The 22,386-nt window shown below is 40.7% G+C and overlaps 1 protein-coding gene and 1 pseudogene across 4 annotated transcripts in view; one reads left to right on the forward strand and one right to left on the reverse strand.

The window, feature by feature from the left end:
- Positions 1-14,279, forward strand: part of LOC121439578 — a 33,055-nt pseudogene extending 18,776 nt beyond the window's left edge.
- The window catches only part of LOC121439575 (trifunctional enzyme subunit alpha, mitochondrial-like), a 77,620-nt gene extending 55,605 nt beyond the window's left edge, over positions 1-22,015 (reverse strand). For 3 of the 4 annotated variants that reach the window (XR_005973267.1, XR_005973268.1, XM_041640091.1), the window contains exon 1: positions 21,847-21,989. Coding sequence is in view for 2 of the 4 variants with exons in the window: in XM_041640091.1 (XP_041496025.1) it covers positions 21,847-21,898 (52 nt within the window). In the remaining 2 variants the exon portion in view is untranslated. Of the gene's footprint in view, positions 1-21,846 lie in introns of all 4 variants that reach the window. The other variant, XM_041640090.1, reaches the window with a different exon arrangement.
- Between the last annotated feature and the right edge of the window lie 371 nt (positions 22,016-22,386).

Raw genomic sequence — 22,386 nt, forward strand, 5'->3', positions numbered from 1 at the left:
TTGCTGGGAATTGAACTTAGGACCTTTGGAAGAGCAGGCAATGCTCTTAACCTCTGAGCCATCTCTCCAACCCCCCAGCTCAGTTTTTATTCTTAAACATAGACTCAATTTTAGATTTATGTGGTAACACAGGTAAGCTTTAAAAAGATTTTTGCTTTGGAAGCAAAGGCAGGTGCATCTCTGTGAGTTTGAGGACAGCCTGGTCTACACGGGGCTACAAAGCAAGTTCCAGGACAGTCGGGGCCACACAGAAAAACCCTATTGCGGAAACTCCCCCCCCCCAAAAAAAAAACAAAAAGAAAAGAAAAATGAAAGGTATTTTTGTTATTTTTAAAACAAAGTCTCATATAGACCTGGTTGGGCTCATATTATGTTACTGAGTCTGGCCTTGAACTCCTGATCTCCTCTGCCTCTTACCTCCTAAGTGGTAGGATTGCCTGTACATGCTACCATACCCAACTTTAAATTTTTATAAGTGCTACTCCTGGAGTATCTCTCTCTTTTCTCATCTCTGTGTGTGCAATCTCGTCTTGGTATTCAGAGAAGACTTTCTTTTAAAGATTAGGATGTATAGCTCAGTAGTAGTGCTTGCCTCAGGACAGTCAAAGCCCAGTGGGGTGGGGGTTAATCCCTAGAACTAGAAAGAATAGAAAGGCTTTCTTCATAGTTGACAGATAATATTTACATTCCATTTGTTAGGTTTTTAGTAACATGTATGTGTTTTTGTGTGAATATATGGATATGCATGTGGATTCTTTAGAGGCCAGAAGAGGGCATTGGTTCCCCTGGAGCTGGAGTCATAGGCAGTTGTGAGTTGCCCAATGTGGGTGCTAGGTACTAAAAGAACAGCAAGTGCTAACCATTGAGCCATCTTTCCAGCCCCCCTGTTCTTATCATTTTTAAATCATATTGCTATAGAGAAGATATATAATGCTTACAGTTTCTTAGAGTTAAAAAATTATTGTTGTTATAGGAAAGGACACAGTTATGAAAGATAATGGGATCCGACCTTCGTCATTGGAGCAAATGGCCAAACTAAAACCTGCGTTCATCAAACCCTATGGCACAGTGTCCTGGTAATTGTCAATGCTATTTGTGTTTAATAGAGGCTTTTCTGTGTTCTCAATAGAAGAGTTTACAATAAATTTGCTTGTGTGTAATTGGAGGCTTAAAACAAAGCTATTCACTGTGAAAAAAAATGTTAAAGGAAAATCATTTCAAAAAAAAAAAACCAAACAAACCACAAACTGGGTGTGATAATACAAACCTGTAACTCCAGCATTCAGGATATAGAAGCTGAAGGATCAAGAATTTACAGCTAGCCTTGGTATGCAAGACCCTGTCTCAAAAATCCAACAAATAAAGTTTTGCTTTGAAGGTAAGATTTCTTATGTAACCTAGGTTAGCCTCAAAGTTACAATCCTGCCTCAACCTCCCTGGTGCTGGAATTACAGGCATGTACCATGTTTGAACACCAAGTTGAAAATAATAGTTTTAAGGACTTAGATCTCTCACTGTACTGATACAGAAGCTATTCTTTTTTTAAAATTTATATTTATTGAGCTCTACATTTTTCTCTGCTCCCCTCCCTGCCTCTCCCCTTCCCCTTCAATCCTCCTCCAAGGTCCCCATGCTCCCAATTTACTCAGGAGGCCTTGTCTTTTTATACTTTCTATTTCCCATGTAGATTAGATCTATGTAAGCCTCTCTTAGTGTCCCCATTGTTGTCTAAGTTCTCTGGGATTCTGGTTTGTAGGCTGGGTTTCTTTGCTTTATGTTTAGAAACCACCTATGAGTGAGTACATGTGATAATTGTCTTTCTGGGTTACCTCACTCAAAATAATGTTTTCTAGCTCCATCCATTTTCCTGCAAAATTCAAGCTGCTGTTATTTTTTTTTTCTCCTTTGTGTAAATGTACCACATTTTTCTTATCCATTCTTTGATCGAGGGGCATTTAGGTTGTTTCCAGGTTCTGGCTATGAGAAAAAAAGAAGCTGTTCTTCTTATGCCCTTGACCATTTATCAAACTTGTATTGCTTATGCTGGGCACTGGGAATGGAAAGGACAGTTGTGATACAGTGAAGTACTATGGTGGCTGTACATTAGCCACTGAGGATGTCAGAGTGGCTTCTCAAAAGAAGTACTAAGTGGATTTGGTGTGTGTCTGTGCACCATGTATGTGCAGTGCACATAGAGGCCAGAAGAGTTCTGGAACTCTTCTGAAGTTACAGAACTGGAGTTACAGATTGTTCTTCGGTGCTATGTGGAGACTGGAAACCAAAACTGGCTCCTCTGGAAGAACAAGTTCTTCTAACCCCTGAGCTGTCTGTCTCTCCAGCCTCAATGTTTCTTTGACAGTATAGCTAACCAATTACTACCACCACACTCAGCAGTGACCACACTGTTGTAGTATCCATAAACCATTTTTTTGTTTGCTTGTTTTTTGTTTTTTCAAGATAGTTTCTCTGTGTAACAACCCTAGCTGTCCTGGAACTAGTTCTTATAGACCAGGCTGCCCTCGAACTCTCAGAGATCTGCCTGCCTCCCAAGTGCTGAGATTAAAGGCATGTGTCATCACTGCCCATTTTTTATAATTTATTTAAATTAATTTTATTTGCATTGGTATGAAGGTATACTAATGAAGGTATCAGATCCCTTGGAACTGGAGTTAAAGACAGTTGTAAACCACCATGTGGGTGCTGGGAATTGAACCTGGGTCCTCTGGAAGTGCTCTTAACTGCTGAGCCATTTCTCCAATCCCCAATCCCCATAAACCATTTTTTTTTTTATGTATAGTCACTTGTGTTCTCAGACTTTATGGCTACCCTACTGTTGGCTACATGCTCTTTTTAGGATTGCAGAGTTTTTAAAAGGGATGTATAATTGAATGTGACAGAACTTGTCTTGATTTTTTGCATATTAAATGGACTGGTTTCATTTTCTTTTGAATTGTGGAGGACGTTCTTTCTTCCTTCCTTTCTTCTTTCCTCTCTCTCTTTCTCGTTCTTTCTTCCTTCCTTTCTTTCTTTTTTTTTTCTGTTTGAGACAGTGTTTCACTATGTAGCCCTGGCTGGCCTTGAACTCACAGAGATCAGCCTCTGCTTCCTGAGTGCTGGGATTAAAGGTGTGACCTCCACTACCTGACCATTCTTTCCTTATTGAAATAATGGTAAAGGGCTTTTTAAAAACAAACTTCAGAAGTGTTCCTCCCTCCCTCCCTCCCTTCCTTCCTTTCCTTCTTTTTCTACTGTGTTTTCAGTGTTCTGTCTGCAGGCCAGAAGAGGGCACCAGATCTCATTACAGATGGTTGTGAGCCATCATGTGGTTGCTGGGAATCAAACTCAGAACCTCTGGAAGAGCAGCCAGTGCTCTTAACCTCTGAGCCATCTCTCCAGCCCCCCAAAAGTACCTTTTTGTCCTGTAACATCTTGATTATTATTTGGGATAAAAATATATGAGATGTGTTCAAAGTTTTCTAAAACCATGGTTTTAATGTTCTTACTTGCCCACCTGTGTCTTCTCTCAATGTTTTGCCTCTAGAATAAAATCTCAAAGTTGTGGGCAGGAGGCAACAAAGAAACAGCACAGAAAATGTAAAAAATAAATAATTGGAGTAAATAAAATATTGTTCTAATCCATAAAAAAATTTATTTCCTGTGCTCTAAACAAAAACCTATAGGTTCTTATTTCTAAAGTTGCCTCTCCCAATGTATTTTGACAAATTATGATACCTTATGAACAATGCCTGCTACCATTGTTCTCCCAGAGTGGCTCAGTGTGTTTGCTTATGACTTAATAGTGGATACAGTAAAGTGAATTTGTTGTATAGATTCCGTATAGATCTGTTAGTGGACTCAGGAACAGACTTAGGAGGTGACTGCCGGGAGACCTCCAGATGACATCATTGTTCTGTTCCTATTTCAGACTGATGGCGCTTCTGCGATGCTCATCATGTCAGAGGAGAAAGCTCTGGCCATGGGTTATAAGCCAAAGGCATATTTGAGGTAAAGTAAATATTCTGGTGAATTGCCTGTGATTTCTTTATTACTGGAGCTATCCTTTCTGTTTTTTTTATTGTCTAGGGATTTTATGTATGTGTCCCAGGATCCAAAAGATCAGCTTTTACTTGGGTAAGTAGTAGTGAATATCTCTCTGGATTTCAATAAAAAGTATTTGAATTTTTATTACATTTATTTAGTGTGTATGGAGGGTGGTGAAGTATAATTTTCTCCTCTCACCACGTGGGACCCAGGGATCAATTGCTCACGGTTTTTTTCTTTTATCTTTTTTGGATTTTTTGAGACATGGTTTCTCCGTAGCTTTTTGGTTCCTGTCCTGGAACTAGCTCTTGTAGACCAGGCTGGCCTCGAACTCACAGAGATCCGCCTGCCTCTGTTTCCCGAGTGCTGGGATTAAAGGCGAATTGCTCACGTTTTTACACAGGTTTCAAAGTATGTTAAGTATTTTATTTTCATGTCACTATTCACTGTGCTATATAATTAGACAACACTTCCACCCTGTGGTGTGTGTGTGTGTATGTATGTTTATGTGTTTTGGGGTATTGAAATCAAGCACTCCCAACACTGAGCCTCATCCCTATCCCACAGGATCTTTCATAAATGCCTCTGGTTATCTCTCATTTGTGGTGATATTTTGTCTATGATCTAATAAATAAAGCTTGCTTGAAGATCAGAGTGCAGAGCTAGCCACACTAGGTAGCCATAGAGGCCAGGCAGTGGTGGCACACACCTTTAATCCCAGAATTCGGGAGACAGAGGCAGATGGATCTCTCTGGGCTACATGGAATTGATCTAGTCGAAAAGAGAAACAGAGCCAAGCAGTAGTGACTCACCTTTATTCCCAGTACTTGGAATTCACATACCTTTAATCCCAGCACTAGGAGACAGGAAGGGATATGGCTGAATATGGGAGGAGACGGGAGCTCAGGGTAGTCAGTCTGAGAAGGCAGTCTGAGGAAGCAGTCTAAGGACAGGATCGCCCCTTTGCTCTGAGCATCAGTAGAGGTAAGAGCTCTAGTGGCTGGTTGCTCTTCTTCTTTAATCCTTTACCTTTCACTTCCTGATGGCTGACTCCAAGTTTTTATTATTAAGACCAATTAGAATTCATACTACACTCCTTTTTCCACTGGCTTCATTGTAACCTTAAAGTTAGGCAAGTCCTTCCCTGCCTTGCCCCTTTCAATGCTGTTCCTTTTTTCTTTAGTTGTAACTTACCCTTCACTGTTTGCCTGCTGATTATCTATCTGTTTTTCCAGTTCTATAGTATGGTAAAGATGAAAGGCATATCTTTTTGTATCCTCAACACTTAATTAGTATTCGTATAATAGAACCAATGAATGAGTATACAACTCAATTTGGAGTATACGAAGAAATGCTTAAGTTAAACTGGAAAAGAAGTTCTGGGCTACTACCTTTTGTTTGCTTTCTTTTTCAGACCAACATATGCTACTCCAAAAGTTCTAGAAAAGGCAGGATTAACCATGAACGATATTGATGCTTTCGAATTTCATGAAGCCTTCTCAGTAAGTTGTTTATAAGACACATCTGAAATGATGTATAAATCATTAAAAATGAAACTCATGCTTGTAAGTGTAGTATTAGGGGCGGCGGGGCCGCGTCCCCAGCACCCCAGCTCCCCAGCCGCCCGCTAGGCTAGCTTATGCTCCGAAATAACAACACACAAACTGTATTCATTTAATCACTGCTTGGCCCATTCTCTTCTAGGCTAATTCTCACATATTAATTTAACCCATTTCTAATCATCTGTGTATGGCACCCCAAGGTGCGCTTACCGGGGAGATTCTAGTCTAGTCCATCCTGGGTCGGAGCTTCATCCCGGGAGCGGGGCATGGCATCTCTCTCTCAGGCGTCTGCTCCCGAGAGAGCTGTGGAGTCTCTGACCTCACTTCCTCTTCCTCCCAGTGTTCTGTCCTGTTTTCTCCTCCCACCTATCCTCTAACCAATAAAATGGGCCAGGGCAGTTCCTTTATTAGCCAATGACCTTCCTCCATCATTTCCCCTTTTTCGGTTTAAACAAAAAAAAAAAAGGCTTTAACTTTAACATAGCAAAATTACATATAAAAAAACAGTTATCAAGTAAAAGTTACAATAATCTTTATCATAACTAAGGAAAACTATAACTATAACTATTCTTAACTCCATCAAAGACTCCAGAAAGATACACTACTACCTAAGCAAACAAGAAAAAAGCAACTTTTAAAACTCTAGAAATGACAGAGACATCTCGCTGCCTGGACAGTCACCCAAAGTTCCTCTGTACCGTTGGGGCATCCATCTTCAGCCTTCAGGCCCATGGTATCCAGCAGACATTTCCATAAAGCAGGAAAATTCAAAGTCAGTTCAGTCACTATCTGTTGTGTCCTGCAGAATGTCTCGCGGACTCTTTCATGAATCAGGAACCCCAAAAGATCATCTCACCTTAGACAAGTTCAGTAGTCCTCTTTCTGTGGGTTCTCTGTGTCCAGTTTATGCAATAGTCCAGGCAAGAGCAGTTTCTTGCCCAAATGGCTATCAAACTCCATAAGGAGCCTCTTCGATGCCCATCTTCCTCTTGAAGTAGATTGGTGCTACCAGGAGCAGAGTGTCTCATTGTCATGAAAAGTCCTATTCTTAGAAAGACATGAAGAATGTCTATCTAAAATATATCTCTATATATCTAGAAAATCTAACTAACATGACTACAAACTTGACTATTATTTATGATTATCCATCAACAACCTATATTTCCTAATTATACATTACATTTTAATAATGAACTACACAATCACAATACCTTAATAAAGATCAGAAATACATATACATATAACAAATTTGACCTTAAATCTCTATCAATAAAGCAAAATCTATACTAATGCAAATTATTCATATCTATATCATATCCCCCTTTAAATGTAAAAGAACATTTATAAACATTTTTTGGGAATATGGGCGCAGTTACTTCTCTCCAAACTGCTTCCTGCTGAATGGGGGCGTCGTTAATTAGGTCTTTCATGGTACAACCTGTGTGCTAGTTTCATCTCAGTTGGCAGTTGAGCGAAGCAATTTTTTGAAGGCGTTCACACCAACCCTTCAGGAGGGCGTGGTCCATCATACCAAATCGGAATAAATGCAATCCACAAGGTCTGATCCTCTGTGAAAACAAAAGAAGAATCTCTTTTCCAAAGTATCATATCCTTAGATCCAAATTCTGAAATCATACCCTCATGATATCCGTTCTGGTTCCATTTGGCAGCCCATATAATGAAATGTCTCTCTGTACTTAGCTCCTTCACAGTCAAAAATTTTAAAGAAAACACAATGTACATAATCCAGACTCTCTGTGAATTTTCCATTTTTACGTGGCTTATTTTTCTTTATTTCTTTTAATCTCTTAACTATCTGTACTCTGTCTCTTTAAAGACTTTACTTTTACTTTTTTAAACCATTAACTTTATTCTCTATATTCTTTTTCTTCTCTCTCCCAAGCCTACGTACATTCATCCACAGTGTGTCTCATTTAGTGGTCTGAATCTGTCCTATTGTGAATCTGCAATTTTTTACTATCCAAGGGCACTTTTGATTTGCGCCTTTAAATCAGTAGGCACTTAAGAATCTAAGCTGTGACATTCCTAGGTTAACTTTTTGCTTTTTGAGCGTGTATCTTTGACCTGGAATATCTCTGTAGACCAGGCTGTCTTTGAACTCTCAGAGATCCGCCTGTCTCTGCCTCCCAGGCATTCGGGATTAAAGGTGTACACTACTACACCTTGAACTCACAGAGATCTGTTTGTCTCTGCCTTCTAGGCACTGGGATTAAAGGCGTGTGCTACCACACACAACAACTCTCTTCCTTTTTTTGTTTTTTACTTTAAGAAGTTCAACTTTTAGTCTGTATATATTTTTAACACAATGTAAACCATTTAAAAATTTTCTTTGTCTTTGAATCTCTCTTTACTGTATATCTCTCTTTTTTTGACCACATGAGTCTTTAATTTACCAAGCAATGTCAGTAGGATTAAAGGCGTGGCTTTGCCAGCTAGATCCAGTCCATTCCTTAGCTTTTCAGCCTCATGGCTGAGGTACTGGCTGTGGCCATGTTTACTGCAACAACTGTATGGCATTTCAAGGTCCCTGCCAGCAAGTGAGCTACAACAGACAACACTCAAGTCCTCTCTCGGTAGCCGGCCCTCCTGCCTCAAACAGTCAGAGTTTGCCCTGGCAGGATGGCCCAGAAAGCTGGCATTTTTAAACGGAGCAGCTTTTTTCCTGCTGAGGCTGAAAACCGAAAAGCATGTGTTCAGCTTTTCCTCAACACCGTTTAAGTGTTTCGTGGCAGGACCTCTTAATGAGCTGCAGGCTTTGCAGCTAAAGCTGAGTCAGGAAGCCTCTCTTAGATGAGGCGCTTGCTTGCCTCTAGCAAGCAGAGCAGACCCGAGAACACAGCGAGTCTAGTTGCCATCAAACAAATCGTAGCACTTTACTCCAAATGCTCCATTCAAAAGCTCTGTCTCCTGCAGGAGCCAGACAGAGATCGCAATGGCGGCACAGCCCCAGGAAGTCATGCTTTAAAATGACACAGCATTTTTTTTTTTTTGCTACTGTTGCCGAATCAGGAAATCTCTCTACAGCACGCCACCAACAAACAGCAAAAATCTGTGTTAAACTCTCTCTCCCTTACTTTTAAGCCTTCTCAGGTTTTTTAAGTGGGTTTAGCTGTTCACACGTCTGGGTGCCAAATGTAGTAATATGGGGCGGCAGGGCTGCGTCCCCAGCACCCCAGCTCCCCAGCCGCCCGCTAGGCTAGCTTATGCTCCGAAATAACAACACACAAACTGTATTCATTTAATCACTGCTTGGCCCATTCTCTTCTAGGCTAATTCTCACATATTAATTTAACCCATTTCTAATCATCTGTGTATGGCACCCCAAGGTGCGCTTACCGGGGAGATTCTAGTCTAGTCCATCCTGGGTCGGAGCTTCATCCCGGGAGCGGGGCATGGCATCTCTCTCTCAGGCGTCTGCTCCCGAGAGAGCTGTGGAGTCTCTGACCTCACTTCCTCTTCCTCCCAGTGTTCTGTCCTGTTTTCTCCTCCCACCTATCCTCTAACCAATAAAATGGGCCAGGGCAGTTCCTTTATTAGCCAATGACCTTCCTCCATCATGTAAGGAGTGGGGCTTTGTATTTCAGACTTGAATTTTTTGAAGGGAGGCTACGTCAGAAAATAGGATCATACTTGTGTTGAAAATACACCCTTGAGGATGTTTCTTAGAGACCTCTTAAGGTGTTAAATTATTTCTTTAAGACACTTTCACTGAGAACTGATACTAAGATTTGCTTAAAGTTACATGTCTGTGTCTTAGATAAAGCCCAGAAGAGCATTGATAACAAAATCGTGAATTATTTCCCTCCTAGGGTCAGATTTTGGCTAACTTTAAAGCCATGGATTCTGACTGGTTTGCACAAAACTACATGGGTAGGAAAACCAAGGTAAGTTTCTAATAAAGAATATATGCTTGAATTTCCCAGTAAAAACAGTAAGCCTTTATGTTGTCTTCTGTAGGCGGAGGCTGCTTGCTCGTTTCCTGGCCCCTCAGACCCGAAATAATCACACAGAAACTGTATTACTTAATTACAACACTGCTTGGTCAATATCTTAAGCATATTTCTAGCTAGCTCTTAACATCTTATTAGCCCATTTCTATTATTTTATATTTTACCGTAAGACTCGTGGTTTACTGCCAAGGTTCCGGGGCGTCTGTCTCCTTCGGCGGCTCCATGGCGTCTCTTTGACTCTGCCTACTCTCTCTCTCTACATTTCTGTTTGGATTTTCTACCTAACTTTACTCTGTTAAGCCATCGGCCAAAAGCAGCTTCTGTATTAACCAATGGAAATGAAATATAATCACAGCATACAGAGGTGAATCCCACATATGCTTCTGCTGATCTCATTCCTAGGTCATACACTGGTTTTTTTAAGGTCGTCAGTGTTGTTTACTTTCCTCTGGGTTGCCTGCTTCTCTTAGGAAGAGCCCGATTTGATTGATCTTAAGTAAAATTGCTTTTAAACTGGTGTTTGTTTTTGTGGGAGCTAGGTTGGAGCACCTCCACTGGAGAAGTTTAATATCTGGGGTGGATCACTGTCTCTGGGACACCCTTTTGGAGCCACTGGCTGTCGGTTGGTCATGGCAGCCGCCAACAGACTGAGGAAGGATGGAGGACAGTATGCTTTAGTGGCTGCCTGTGCAGCTGGAGGACAGGTACGTCACCGCAGTGACAGACAACAATAGTTTTCTTTTGGAAGATAGGGAGACTATTGATTTTAATTCTGATATTTCAAAGGAAAATGCTCTTTAAATCCAAGCTGTTCTTTTTTTAAAGTGTTTTCTTGTTTATAAAATTAATAAATGATCATAATGGAAACTATGTAAAATATAAAAATATACAGAAAAAATAGTTTATAATTTCTTTACCAGGCACTAACATTAAAAGCATCCCAATGTATTTTTTCTGTAACAATACACTTTTATTCATTTGCCTAATAATCACAACACCTTATCTGTAAACTCTGGGGAGGCAGTGTCTGTGGCTGTTCATCCAGGCATGACGTGCTTGTCTCACGTGTTTGAAGTCCTGGGTTCAGCCTCAGCACTGCCACAACAAAACCACCCTCCTCAAGAACAGAGGCCTTACCTATCTGTAGACATTTGGCTGCTGTTCAACCAAGGGATTTATTATTTTGGTAGATATTTTCCTGTCTACTTCACTCCATTATTGAGTCAGCATTCTACATACTATAACATTACACTGGGAATAAAATCCAGAAGGAAAACTAACTGTGGGCTTTTATTGTTTTTTTCAAGACAGGGTTTCTCTGTGTAGTCCTGGAACTTGTTTTGTTGGCCAGACTGACCTCAAACTCAGAGATTACCTGCCTCTACGTCCTGAGTATTGTGATTAAGGCCACCACGTGTACTAGCATATAGTCTTTTTTTTTCTATTCTGATATAAACAGATTTTTTTCTTGCATATTATAGACACTTTTACAATCAAGACAAATAAGCTATAGAAGAGCATAAAATCCTATCTTGTAGCCATACCACCCTAAATATACCTGATTTCTCAAAGCATAAAATCATTTCAGACTGCCTCCTCTCTCTCCCCCTGCCTCTCTCTCTTTTCCCCTTCCCCGCTTCCCTTCCATTCCATAACCTACTAAATAAACTCTATACCCCACAAAAAAATCATTTCAAAGACTTTATAGACAGCTTTCTCCTAGAGACTTTGGAGGAAGAAAGGTTATTTATTCTACTTATAAGTTGAGCCGGGTATGGCGACACATGCCTTTAATCTCAGCACTCAGGAGGCAGAGGCAGGTGGATCTCTGTGAGTTGGTGGCCACCCAGGTCTACAGAGTGAGTTCTAGGACTGCCAGGACTACACAGAGAAACCCTGTCTCAAAAAAAAGAAAATGTTGAAGCATTTGTTGCTTTATAGCCTGGAGCTTTTTGGTGATAGTAGAGATGAAACCTAGGTCTCCACACATACTAGACTGCTCTACTGGGGATAGTCCCTAACTCAGAAATGTCTTACCATTTGTGTGACTCCCCTAACTGAAACCTTGCATGTTTAGGCAGGAGCCTGCTTCTCTCTGCCTGCTCCCTCACAGAGAGACTGTGTGTTGCATGTAGTCCACAGAGATTCCCTCCCTTCCTTTCAGGTGCAATTGTTCTCTCTATGCCACAGAATTTAAATAACATTAGGTGATTTTGTGGATAACTGAAGAAGAATGTTCAGTGTCTTTCTTTTAGAAGTTTTAAACTTGCCACTAATTGTTTCATTGAGCCAATAGAGTGACACCACATGATTAGGAAATTAGAGCAAAATTCATTGTAGCTGGGCAATGATGGCGCACCCCTTTAATCCCAGCACTCGGGAGGCAGAGGCAGGCGGATCTCTGTGAGTTTGAGTCCAGCCTGGTCTACAGAGCAAGTTGCAGGACAGGCACCAAAGCTATACAGAGAAATCCTGTCTTGAAAAACAAACAAACAAACAAAAAAAACCAAAAGTTTTTTTAAATATTTATTTATTTATTTATTTATTATGTATACAATATTCTGTCCCTGTATATGCCTGCAGGCCAGAAGAGGGCACCAGACCTCATTCCAGATGGTTGTGAGCCACCATGTGGTTGCTGGGAATTGAACTCAGGACCTCTGGAAGAGCAGGCAATGCTCTTAACCACTGAGCCATCTCTCCAGCCCCCAAAACCAAAATTTTTTAAAAAGATCACTATTGTGAATCTAGAGCAGAGCAGGGTTTTTTCTTCTTTTTTTAAAAATAACTTATTTTTATTTTATGTTTATTGGTGTGTTGTTTACATGTATGTCTGTGTGAGTGTGAACTGGAGTTACAGACAGATGTGAGCTGCCATGTGGGTGCTGAGAATTTAACTCCAGTCTTCTGGAATAGCAGGCAGTAATCTTACCATTAAAGCCACCTCTCTAGCCCTAGAGCAGTGTTTTTCATCTTTGGCATTGTTAATGTTCTGGACCAGTTAATTCTGTGGGCTGTGTACTGTACTGTTAAGATGCCTCCACCCATGAGATTCCAATTGCAACAAATTCTTCCCAATCCTACCCTGGCCTGTATGTAGGCACATAGTTGAAACAAGTAGAAATACCTCCAGACATTGCCAGATGTCTTCTGGAGAGAGTGGGAGGCACCTCTCCTAGCTGATAACCACTGATCGATCGTGTTGGAACATGAAAATAGTGCATTATAAGTGTTCTGTCTCCTATGAATCCTTTGGATAGCCCTCAGGTCAGTTAAACCTTCCAATCTCCACTCTTTATTTTGTTTGTTTGCTTATACATTGTCAAGGTTTTGAACCAATATATATGCTAAATTCCAGATGAAGATCTTGTATCAGAACCTTAAACTTACATAGTATTGAACTTGGTGCCTTATAAATAATAGTTTCTTAATACTTATTTAAGGGAGTTGAACCTAGAAGCTGGGCATTAGGCTGTTTACTGGTTTGATGGCAGTCCAGCGATAAGGACAACTGTTTATCAGATTGGAAATCCTAGCTGTTTAGGTTTGACTTGGGTCACAACTAGTACCCAGAGCTGTGCAGAGTGTTGGAGAAGGGACATTGTTCTTTCTTCCTACCCTTACGTACGTTCGGTTCATCTTCTTAGCCAGAGAATAGTGAAGAGCTGAGAGCCCAGGCCTCAGAATCCTCACACCTGTTTTCAGATCTGGTCTTACTTAACTGTAACTTACGGTCTGACTGAGTCACTTAATCTTTCAAATCCTACTTGGGTTGAAGATGTGGCCCAGTGGTAGAATGCTTGCCTAGCATGCCTGAGACCCTGGATCAATCCCCAGAAGCACAGAAACTAAAATAAAAGCAACCATTTATTACACTTATTAGGACTCACACTCTATATTACACTGAGTCTGCTGTATATATGTATCCTTGTGTTTATATGAGAATAGCCAGTTGTGTATATATAAATACATGTGTGTCTATATAATGTGTTCTGAGTTAAAAATGTTTATAAAGTCGTTCTAAACTAGGCACCATGAGCTCCATTTTATAGAGGAAATGGGGGCTCAGAAGGATCACACAGTAGCTGAAAGTGTTTGTGTACACTGTTCGCTTGCCTCCATACTAGCTGGATTTGTCACTTTTCATTGCTTTCATTACTTTGACTGGACTTTTCTTCTGTCTACAGGGTCATGCTATGATTGTGGAAGCTTATCCGAAATGATTGCTGTAGAGGATGTGACCTGATTTCTGTGCAGCACTCGCACTGGGCAATGCCATTTCAATGCACTACCGAGTGACACCTGTAGTCCTAGCTCTTCTTAGGAACATTTGTGGCCTTCTTAAATACTTTGCAATCAAGTCTTGCCAGTATTCCAAGCTTTCCGATGACCACAGCTTCTGCTCTCTAAGTTCCAGGCTATCACAGATGTGTACACAGTTCTCGTTGTCTTTTGTCACAAAGACTAACGGCAGCAGCTTAGAGAGAGGTTAGCTGAGGTTTGGGATCATCTTTGTAACATTTGCAGATTCCCCCTGTTCCTGTCTGTGTCATAAAGGTAATTATTTTTTTCTAAAATACAAACCTATGTGCCTAAATTAACTTACTATGGAAAAAAATAATAATCTAAACATCTCTGAAAACTGAAATGCTTGGATATATAAATACCATTTTGGCTGACCCTAATAAAGTAGAGCTGTATTAGAGGACTGTTTGTAGTCTCTTTTTTAGTGGGAGAAGATGGCCTTTTTGACTTACAGGCACCTTTTGCCTTTAATTACTCATTTAGAACTTATACCTATTTCAGTCGATTGTGAAACCACCAGGACTGACTGTAAGTAATATCCTGCCTTATAATAATATGCTTCTCTCCTACTGCACGTACTGGCTTTGTGGGAGCCTAGGCAGTTTGGATGCTCACCCTACTAGACCTGAATGGAGGTGGGTGGTCCTTGGACTTCCCACAGGGCAGGGAACCCTGATAGCTCTATGGGCTGACAAGGGAGGGGAACTTGATTGGGGGAGGGGGGGGAAATGGGAGGCGGTGGCAGGGAAGAGACAGAAATCTTTAATAAATAAATAAACGGAAAAAAATATTAAAAAAAAACAAAAAAAAATATGCTTCTCCTATTGCTTAACTGAAGCAAATTGATAGCCTTGGAGACGATCCTGTTTGTCAGGGTTGGTGTCATGTGTAAAAACATGGCTATCAGAGACTCTTGACAGCTGTGCTGCACAAATCACATGTATGTTATTCTGAAAAGGTCATAGCTTCAGTTGTGGACATTTAAATGTTGCTCAAATGTATGGAAGTTGCTATCTGAAAGATCCAGGGGCTTTTAGGCAAGGAACAAAGTGTTGACCTCTGAAAGGTACTTAAGAGTTTTCTTGGTAAATTAAAACATTGTATGTATGTATGTATGTATTATGGGATTTTGTGTGGTGCTAGGAATTAAAAGTCAGGGTCTCATGAATACTAGGCAAGTACTCCACCACTGATCTTCAGCCCCAGCCCATAGTGTGAGTGGTATATATTTGTTTTTTAAGTTTCTTCTGTGTTGCATGAATAATAAATACCTAGAGACAGATGTTGGGGTTCAAGCTAAAGATCAGAAAAGCAAAGCAGCTAGCCATTGGCTCTTACCTCTGTCTCACACCGAAATGGGCAAGATCCTGTCTTTTCTAAATTATTTATTTCATGTACATTGGTGTTTTGCCTGTATGTATGTCTGTGTGAGGGTTTCAGGTCTTCTGGAACTGGAGTTATAGACAGTTCTGAGCTGCTGGGAATTGAACCTAGTTCCTCTAGAAGAGCAGTCACTACTCTTAACCACTAAGCCATCTCTCCAGCCCCTCCAAGGTTTGTTTGTTTTGAGGAAGTTGTGAATAAGATTGCCTTTCTGGTTTCTTGCTCAACATGTTTGTTATTGGTATATAGGAAGAGTACTGATTTTTCTATATATACTGCCAAATTGCTGAAAGTGTTTATCAGCTCTAAGGGTTTTCTGGTGGAATCTTGGGATTGTGGACTGTATGTAGGAAACTAGATCATCTAAAAATAAGGATACTTTGACTTCTTTTCATACTTTTATCTTTTTTACTTTCGTTTCTTGTCTTACTATTCTGTAGACCTCAAAAACACCAATACCACATTTTTCTCTATTTTGTGCATCTTACATTTTTATAGAGATGTATCAAACCATATATGTACAGCTGACATGACATAACACCACTCTGACTATGCTGAGCACAGTGGTGCGCAACTTTAGTGCCAGTACACGGGAGGCAGAGGCAGGTGGATTTCTGTGACTCTGAGGCCGTCAGTCTACATAAAGAGACACTGTCTCAAATAATAACTAATAATACGTTAAATGGGTTTTAAAAAGAAAGTAAAAGCAGCAAAAGTATAAAGGAAACTAAAAGGGAGGGTAAGGCACAAAAGAGTGAGGGCAGCAAGATGTGGGGAATATGCTTTAAAGTACATTACATCCTCGCATGAAAATGGCATCATGTCACCCAGTGTAAAAAAATTATGTTAAATGTCGTAAAGATTCAAGGCGAAAACAACCCTCACAGTCTTTGAGAGCCTATCAGTCATGGCTCTCATCACCACACGTGAATTACCTCTCAGCTAGGAAGTAGAAGATAGGGGACCAATGAAGCACAGAGAGGGTGCCTAGCTTCTCCGAGGACACACAGATAGGGGACCAATGAAGCACAGAGAGGGTGCCTAGCTTCTCCGAGGACACACAGATCAAAAGTCATACTAGGACAAAAGAAGAGAATATTCTAGACATGAAAACGTGCTGAGGACAAGACATTCACTAAAAACAAAAGAAATAAACTGGGTGGTGGTGGCGCACACTTTTAATCCCAGCATTGGGAGGCAGAGGCAGGCGGATCTCTGTGAGTTTGAGGCCAGCCTGGTCTACAGAGCGAATTCCAGGACAGCTCCAACACTACACAGAGAAACCCTGTCTCAAAAAAAGAAAGGAAGGAAGGAAGGAAGGAAGGAAGAAAGAAAGAAAGAAAGAAAGAAGGAAGGAAAGAGATTCTTGGGGAGTCTCATTCAGTAGTATGTCTGTTTAATTTGCATGAAGCACTGGGTTCAATCCCCAAAAAAATACAATTGTAATAGTTATCTAATATTCTACTTCCTCACCTTAGGAAGTTTTGTACAATTAACATTCTCATTTGCTTCTAGTTTTCTTTTATGTATGGAACTTTATTAATAGTTTTAGTTGAAAACTTAAAGGAAGGATATAGCAGTATATACCTGTAAACCCATCACTTAGAAGGTGGACAAGGAGACCAGAAATCCAAGAATAAGGTCATCCTTAGCCATATGTGTGTTCAAAGCCATCCTGAGTTATATGAATCATAGTTTCTGTCCTTCCCATCTTCGTGGGTGTATATATTTTATATGTATTTATTTTATAGATTGATTACATTTTATCTATATATGTGTATATAGATACACACATAAAATTTAAGAAACTTACATAGAGATTTGTGAGGTGGCTCAGTGGTACAGCACTTGCTTGGTAAAGCCACACCACCACCATTTGCTGAGTAAACTAATCTAGTAATATTTTATTTTCCTAGCAAGAGTTCTTATCAAACAAAATTATACACCTTATATATACACCCCTAGAACTGAGCTCCTCCGCTGCTGCCTTCCCTTGTCCTTCCTAGGCCCCCAATATAGCTCTGAAATTTTAGAAATTTTAGAACATTTTAGAACAATCACTAGGTTAAGCCACTACTGTTGCCTCTCTGGCTCTCATTTTAGTATTATTCTAATTCTCACTTACTGTGGGTCATTGATAACTGAAGCTAAAGGTTTTGAACTAAAACTCATTGATGTTTTGAATTTCATGAAGTCGGCATAGTAATCTTTTCCTTATCTCAATGTCTTAAATGGCTATCACTTTCCAGCTGCTTACTATGTGGTAAAGACTTTACATATATAATATTGAATCTCAAAACAATCTTCGGGGTAGTTAGCACTCCCACTTTTATCAATGAAGTAAGTGAACCTCAGAGAGGTTAAATAACTTGCTCCGTAGCATACAGTCAGCAATTGGTAGAGCCAGGACAAGAAAGTCTACGACTAAATAAAGTTCATGCTTTATTTAATAAACCTATGACAATGCCTGCTAGGTCTTTTTAAATAATTTATTTTTATTTTATTTGCATTGGTGTTTTGTCTGCATGTATGTCAGTGTCAAATCTTGGAGTTACAGACAGTTGTGAGCTGCCATGTGGGTACTGGGAATTGAACTCAAGTCCTCTGGAAGACTGGCCAATGCTCTTAACCACTGAGCCATCTCTCCAGCTCCGATGGTGAGGCCTTAAGTGCTTTATAAAATGCATTCTTTCCTCACCACAACCTTCTAAAAATACACTCTTGCTGTTATCGCTGTGTAACAAATAAGGAAACTAAGGAACAAAGAAATTAATTTATGTTTTTATTTTTAATGCCACAACCTTTGATATAACTGCAAATATTTAAAAATTAGCCTAACAAACATAGGAGCCTAATTTTTTAACATAACACACTCAAAAGTTAAGAATTATGTAATGTTTTAGATGAACTACATTATCTTTCATATACTTATAAATAATTAGAATTTTAAAAATAAATGTCCTAGCCGGTATCTAATTATTGACAGATACATACACCTTTTCCTGAGACTCAGGAGGCACAAACTGGCAGATCTCTAAGTTTGAGGACAGCCAGGGCTATATAGAGAGACTCTGTCTCAAAAAACCGATTAAATAAATAAATATCAACTTAAAAGGTTTCTTCATTTTTTAAAAATATTTATTTATTTATTTATTATGTATATATATATATACATTCTGCCTCCATGTATGCCTGCAGGCCAAAAGAGGGCACCAGATATCATTACAGATGGTTGTGAGCCACCATGTGATTGCTGGGAATTGAACTCGGGACCTCTGGAAGAGCAGCCAGTGCTCTTAACCACAGAGCCATATCTCCAGCCCAAGGTTTCTTCATTTTTATTATCTTCTTGAATTAATTTAGATCCTTGCCAGTTATAATATTAAAGATCCAAGAAGCCACTCTTCAGAAATGGCGCTGTAGAAACTCTAAACTTGGTAACCTAAGTGTTCTTATTGTTTGTTTTTTGATACAGGGTTTCTTTGCATAGCCTTTGTTGTCCTTTGCTCTATAGACCAGGCTGGTCCCAAACTCACAGAGATCCTCCTGCCTCTGCCTCCCGAGTGCTGGGATTAAAGGCGTGCGCCACCACCGCCCGGCTAAACAACTAATTTTAGCAAAAATCCTTTACTGGGCTTTCTAGCTTACCTATACTAACTAGCCTTAATTTAAATAATCAACCAGTTAGGATAAACCACAAGAATATTGTGAGCTATGCTACAGGATCATTATAGGTGACAGACAGAACAGTAGTTGTTTTTCATTTTAAGAAAAACTTAAAGCAAAATAAAATAATGGAGAAACATGCACCTTCTAAATAATGCACCAGTACTCTTATATTATACTAAATAATAGCATAATTTATTTAAATGTCCTTAAGGTTCTGTGAAATCATAACATCAAATAAATCCATAAAATGTACTTACTAAAAGTACATGTGCCTAACTAGCAATCAAATATAGTTTCTATATCTTTTTTTAAAAAAAAATATACCATGACACAAAGCAAGCATTTTAAAACGTGACTAGATCCAGGTCATTTTTTTCCCTTAATACAGAAAGTTTTACAAAGCCAAGTTTTTTTTTTTCTTTTGTTGTGTTTTAGTGACCTAGAATTTGCTATGTAGACCAGGCTGGCCTCAAACTCAGAAAGATCTGCCTGCTTTTTTGCCTACTCAGGGCTGGGATTAATGACATAAACCAGCCACATCTTTTGCCCAGCCCAAAGCACACTTAACTGACAGATAACACTGCATATTTTTAGGTACAACATAATGTTTTTAAGTGTATATATACTGGTTGAGCATATTGAATTCACAAATTTTACCCCACAAGGCTATCATATTTGTGCTTAGAGCTCAGACCATATGTTCTCTTCACGTTTTTCAATACAACAACCACTAACCTTGCTATGATAGAAGTCTTCTTAAATTTATTCTAACTATAATAATGTATCTTTTACTGGTCCAATTTTAATGTTACTTTCACTTAGGACACAAAAAATAGAAGTTACTCTGCTAGATAACTTTGCAAAATAGCATCCCTTGGATGAGTTAAATTAGCATGAAACAAAAGTGGACAAAAAAATTAACATTACAAATACTCATTAGAAAATCCAAGTCTTTGACAATTATTTGAACAGGATTGGATTTGGGGAGGAAGGGAGGGACTGGTAATATTTCAGAGTAAGGGAGATGTCAAGGAAAATAATCTTCAATTGGATAAAAAAAATGTAAAAAAAAAACTAATAAACTATCTTCAACATCAGAAGAGCAAGAAGGCTAGAAAATGCTGAACTCACTTGTTTATACTGAGCTCCCTGAGTGGAGATTTGTCTTATCTTTGAATTCTTGGTGCCTGGCACAGGAATCAATAAACACTTGCTATATTAGAAAAAAAGAACAATGTATCTTGACAAGAATTCTTACCCCAAAAGGGGGGTGGACTGAAGCTAGAAGAAGCAAGTATTAGGTTGCTTTCCCCCTTTTCTCTACAACTTTCACCCAACTAGTTAAAGCGTCTGTAATCACATAAAGGTACATTTGATTTAAAGGGCTCTAGATCAGTTTAAAATACATGAATCGCTATCAGGTGTTTATGAAAAATTTTAAATGAAAATAAGCTGAGATACAATCAAATTTAAACTTAATGTAAAATTTAAAGTAGATGAAAACAGCGGTAGGCTTAAATTCCCTTTCGCCGAAGACTAACAAGATATAAAATTTTTAAATAACTCTATTTCCCTTATGGAGCTAGTCATGCACTATAAGCATAAATTTTTTTCTAAACAAATTTCTCATAGACCCAGTAAGATACTCCTATCAGTTATAAAGACCACAAAGTCCCGAGTAGTGAACACAGCAAGCACCAGGGGGCCTCCCAGGAATAACTTGATACTAAAGGAAAATGTAAATAGGAAGGAGTTCCTGGTTTAAAAAAAAAAAAGGCAACTTCTGCTGCTGGATAGCTTTAATATCTGAAGCAAATATACAAAGGTTTTTACAGCGGATAGAAGCGTTGTACTTTAGTTGAAAAAGTCCCTACACAAATGTCTTTGGTAAACTTCCAAACATATGCAAACTGCTTCGCTATAGTAAACAAAAGCAGTACACAGGCATTCATTAGGTGTCCGACGAAGAAGACTCTTAATCATTCAAAGAGACAATTCTTTTTTTTTTTTTTTACAAACTCCCCAAACAATTAGCGACGACGCGAATTTTAGAGTAAAAGGGTTCTTTTGACCAAGACCCGCCTTTAACTTTAAACAGTATCCCACAACAGATCAATCCGTTTAACTACTGGTCTCTCCATCAAGTCTTTTCTCATGTTCCCACCAATACAAAACTAATCAATAAAAAGCATGAGAGCCCGAAACTTCAAATGCTGCGAAGACTTGTAAAAATACCTTTTAAGCCCAGGAGAGGCTGTTACAACAAACATTTACTAAGTTTGTGCAGAAATTAAACTCAGCTCAAACATGCTATAATTTTAAGCCCCCCTCCCCCATTATAACCCCCTTGCGGCTCCACGTATTCTCGCGTTTCGTATTTCTAACGGACATCTCCAAACCGATACAAGACTTTTACTATTTTTTTTTGTACGCCAGACAATAAATGGTAAAGCATTCATCCTATCCTCTCCTTACGCTGTTCTAGAGCATCCAGTTAAAAAAAAAAATTGCAAACGATCCGAGCCGCGGATCGTTTCTTTTTCTTTCTCTCTCTTTTCTTTTTTTATGGTAAAATTCACTACCGGAACGACAATCGGAGGCAGCCAAGGGCAACCAACGCACAAAGAGAACGGAGAAGAAATACACATTCCACGGACACACAATGCGCAGCGGCAGGCCTCGTCGCCCCTTCTAGGGAAGGGTTAGCGGAGGCCAGCACAGCGGCCCAGCGGAGTCCCGCCGCCTCCCGGGAAGGCTGTCCCCGCCGAGGGGGCCCGGGCCTCGGACCGGCCTCTCCGCCGGCCCACCCGCCATCCCGCGCTCCGGGGCTTCCGGGGCCACCTAGCCCGCCCGCCCGCCGTCTTGCCCGGGCTTGGCTGGAGCGGGAAGAGCCCCGGGACCGGCGCCGCACTCACCCTCCAGCAGGCGGGTGATGAGGCTGTCCACGTTCAGCTCCCCGTCCGCCATCTTATCGGCAGCAGACTCTCCTCCCCGCAGCGGGAGCAAGGGCTTCTCGGCGGTGGCGGCGGTGGTGGCGGCAGCGGCTCCGCGTTCTCACCTACGAGTCACGCGGCGTTTCGACCCCGGCTCCAACTCCCCCTGGGCGCGGGCCGGGGCCGGGCCCTCCCCCCACCCCCTCCCCGCCGAGCAGCGAGGGCGCGCTCACGCGCCCGGCGAAACCCACTAGAAATAAATAAATAAACAAGCGGGACCCCACGAACCGGGCCGCGTCAGACCCCAGCCGCCTCCGCCGCCGCCGCCGCCGCCGCCGCCGCCGCCGCCGCCGCCGCCGCCGCCGCCGCCGCCGCCGCCGCCGCCGCCGCCTCCGCCTCCGCCTCCGCCTCCGCCTCCGCCTCCGCCTCCGCCTCCACCTCCTGCTGCTGCTGCTCGGCACCGCCCAGCTCCGCAATGCTCGCCGGCGCCGCGCGTAGCCCCGCCCCCAGCGTCACTCCCTC

Source organism: Microtus oregoni, unplaced genomic scaffold, assembly GCF_018167655.1.
Source record: "Microtus oregoni isolate MIOR12 unplaced genomic scaffold, Mior012 000062F_ref0000492, whole genome shotgun sequence".
NCBI classification, from domain to species: Eukaryota; Metazoa; Chordata; class Mammalia; order Rodentia; family Cricetidae; genus Microtus; species Microtus oregoni.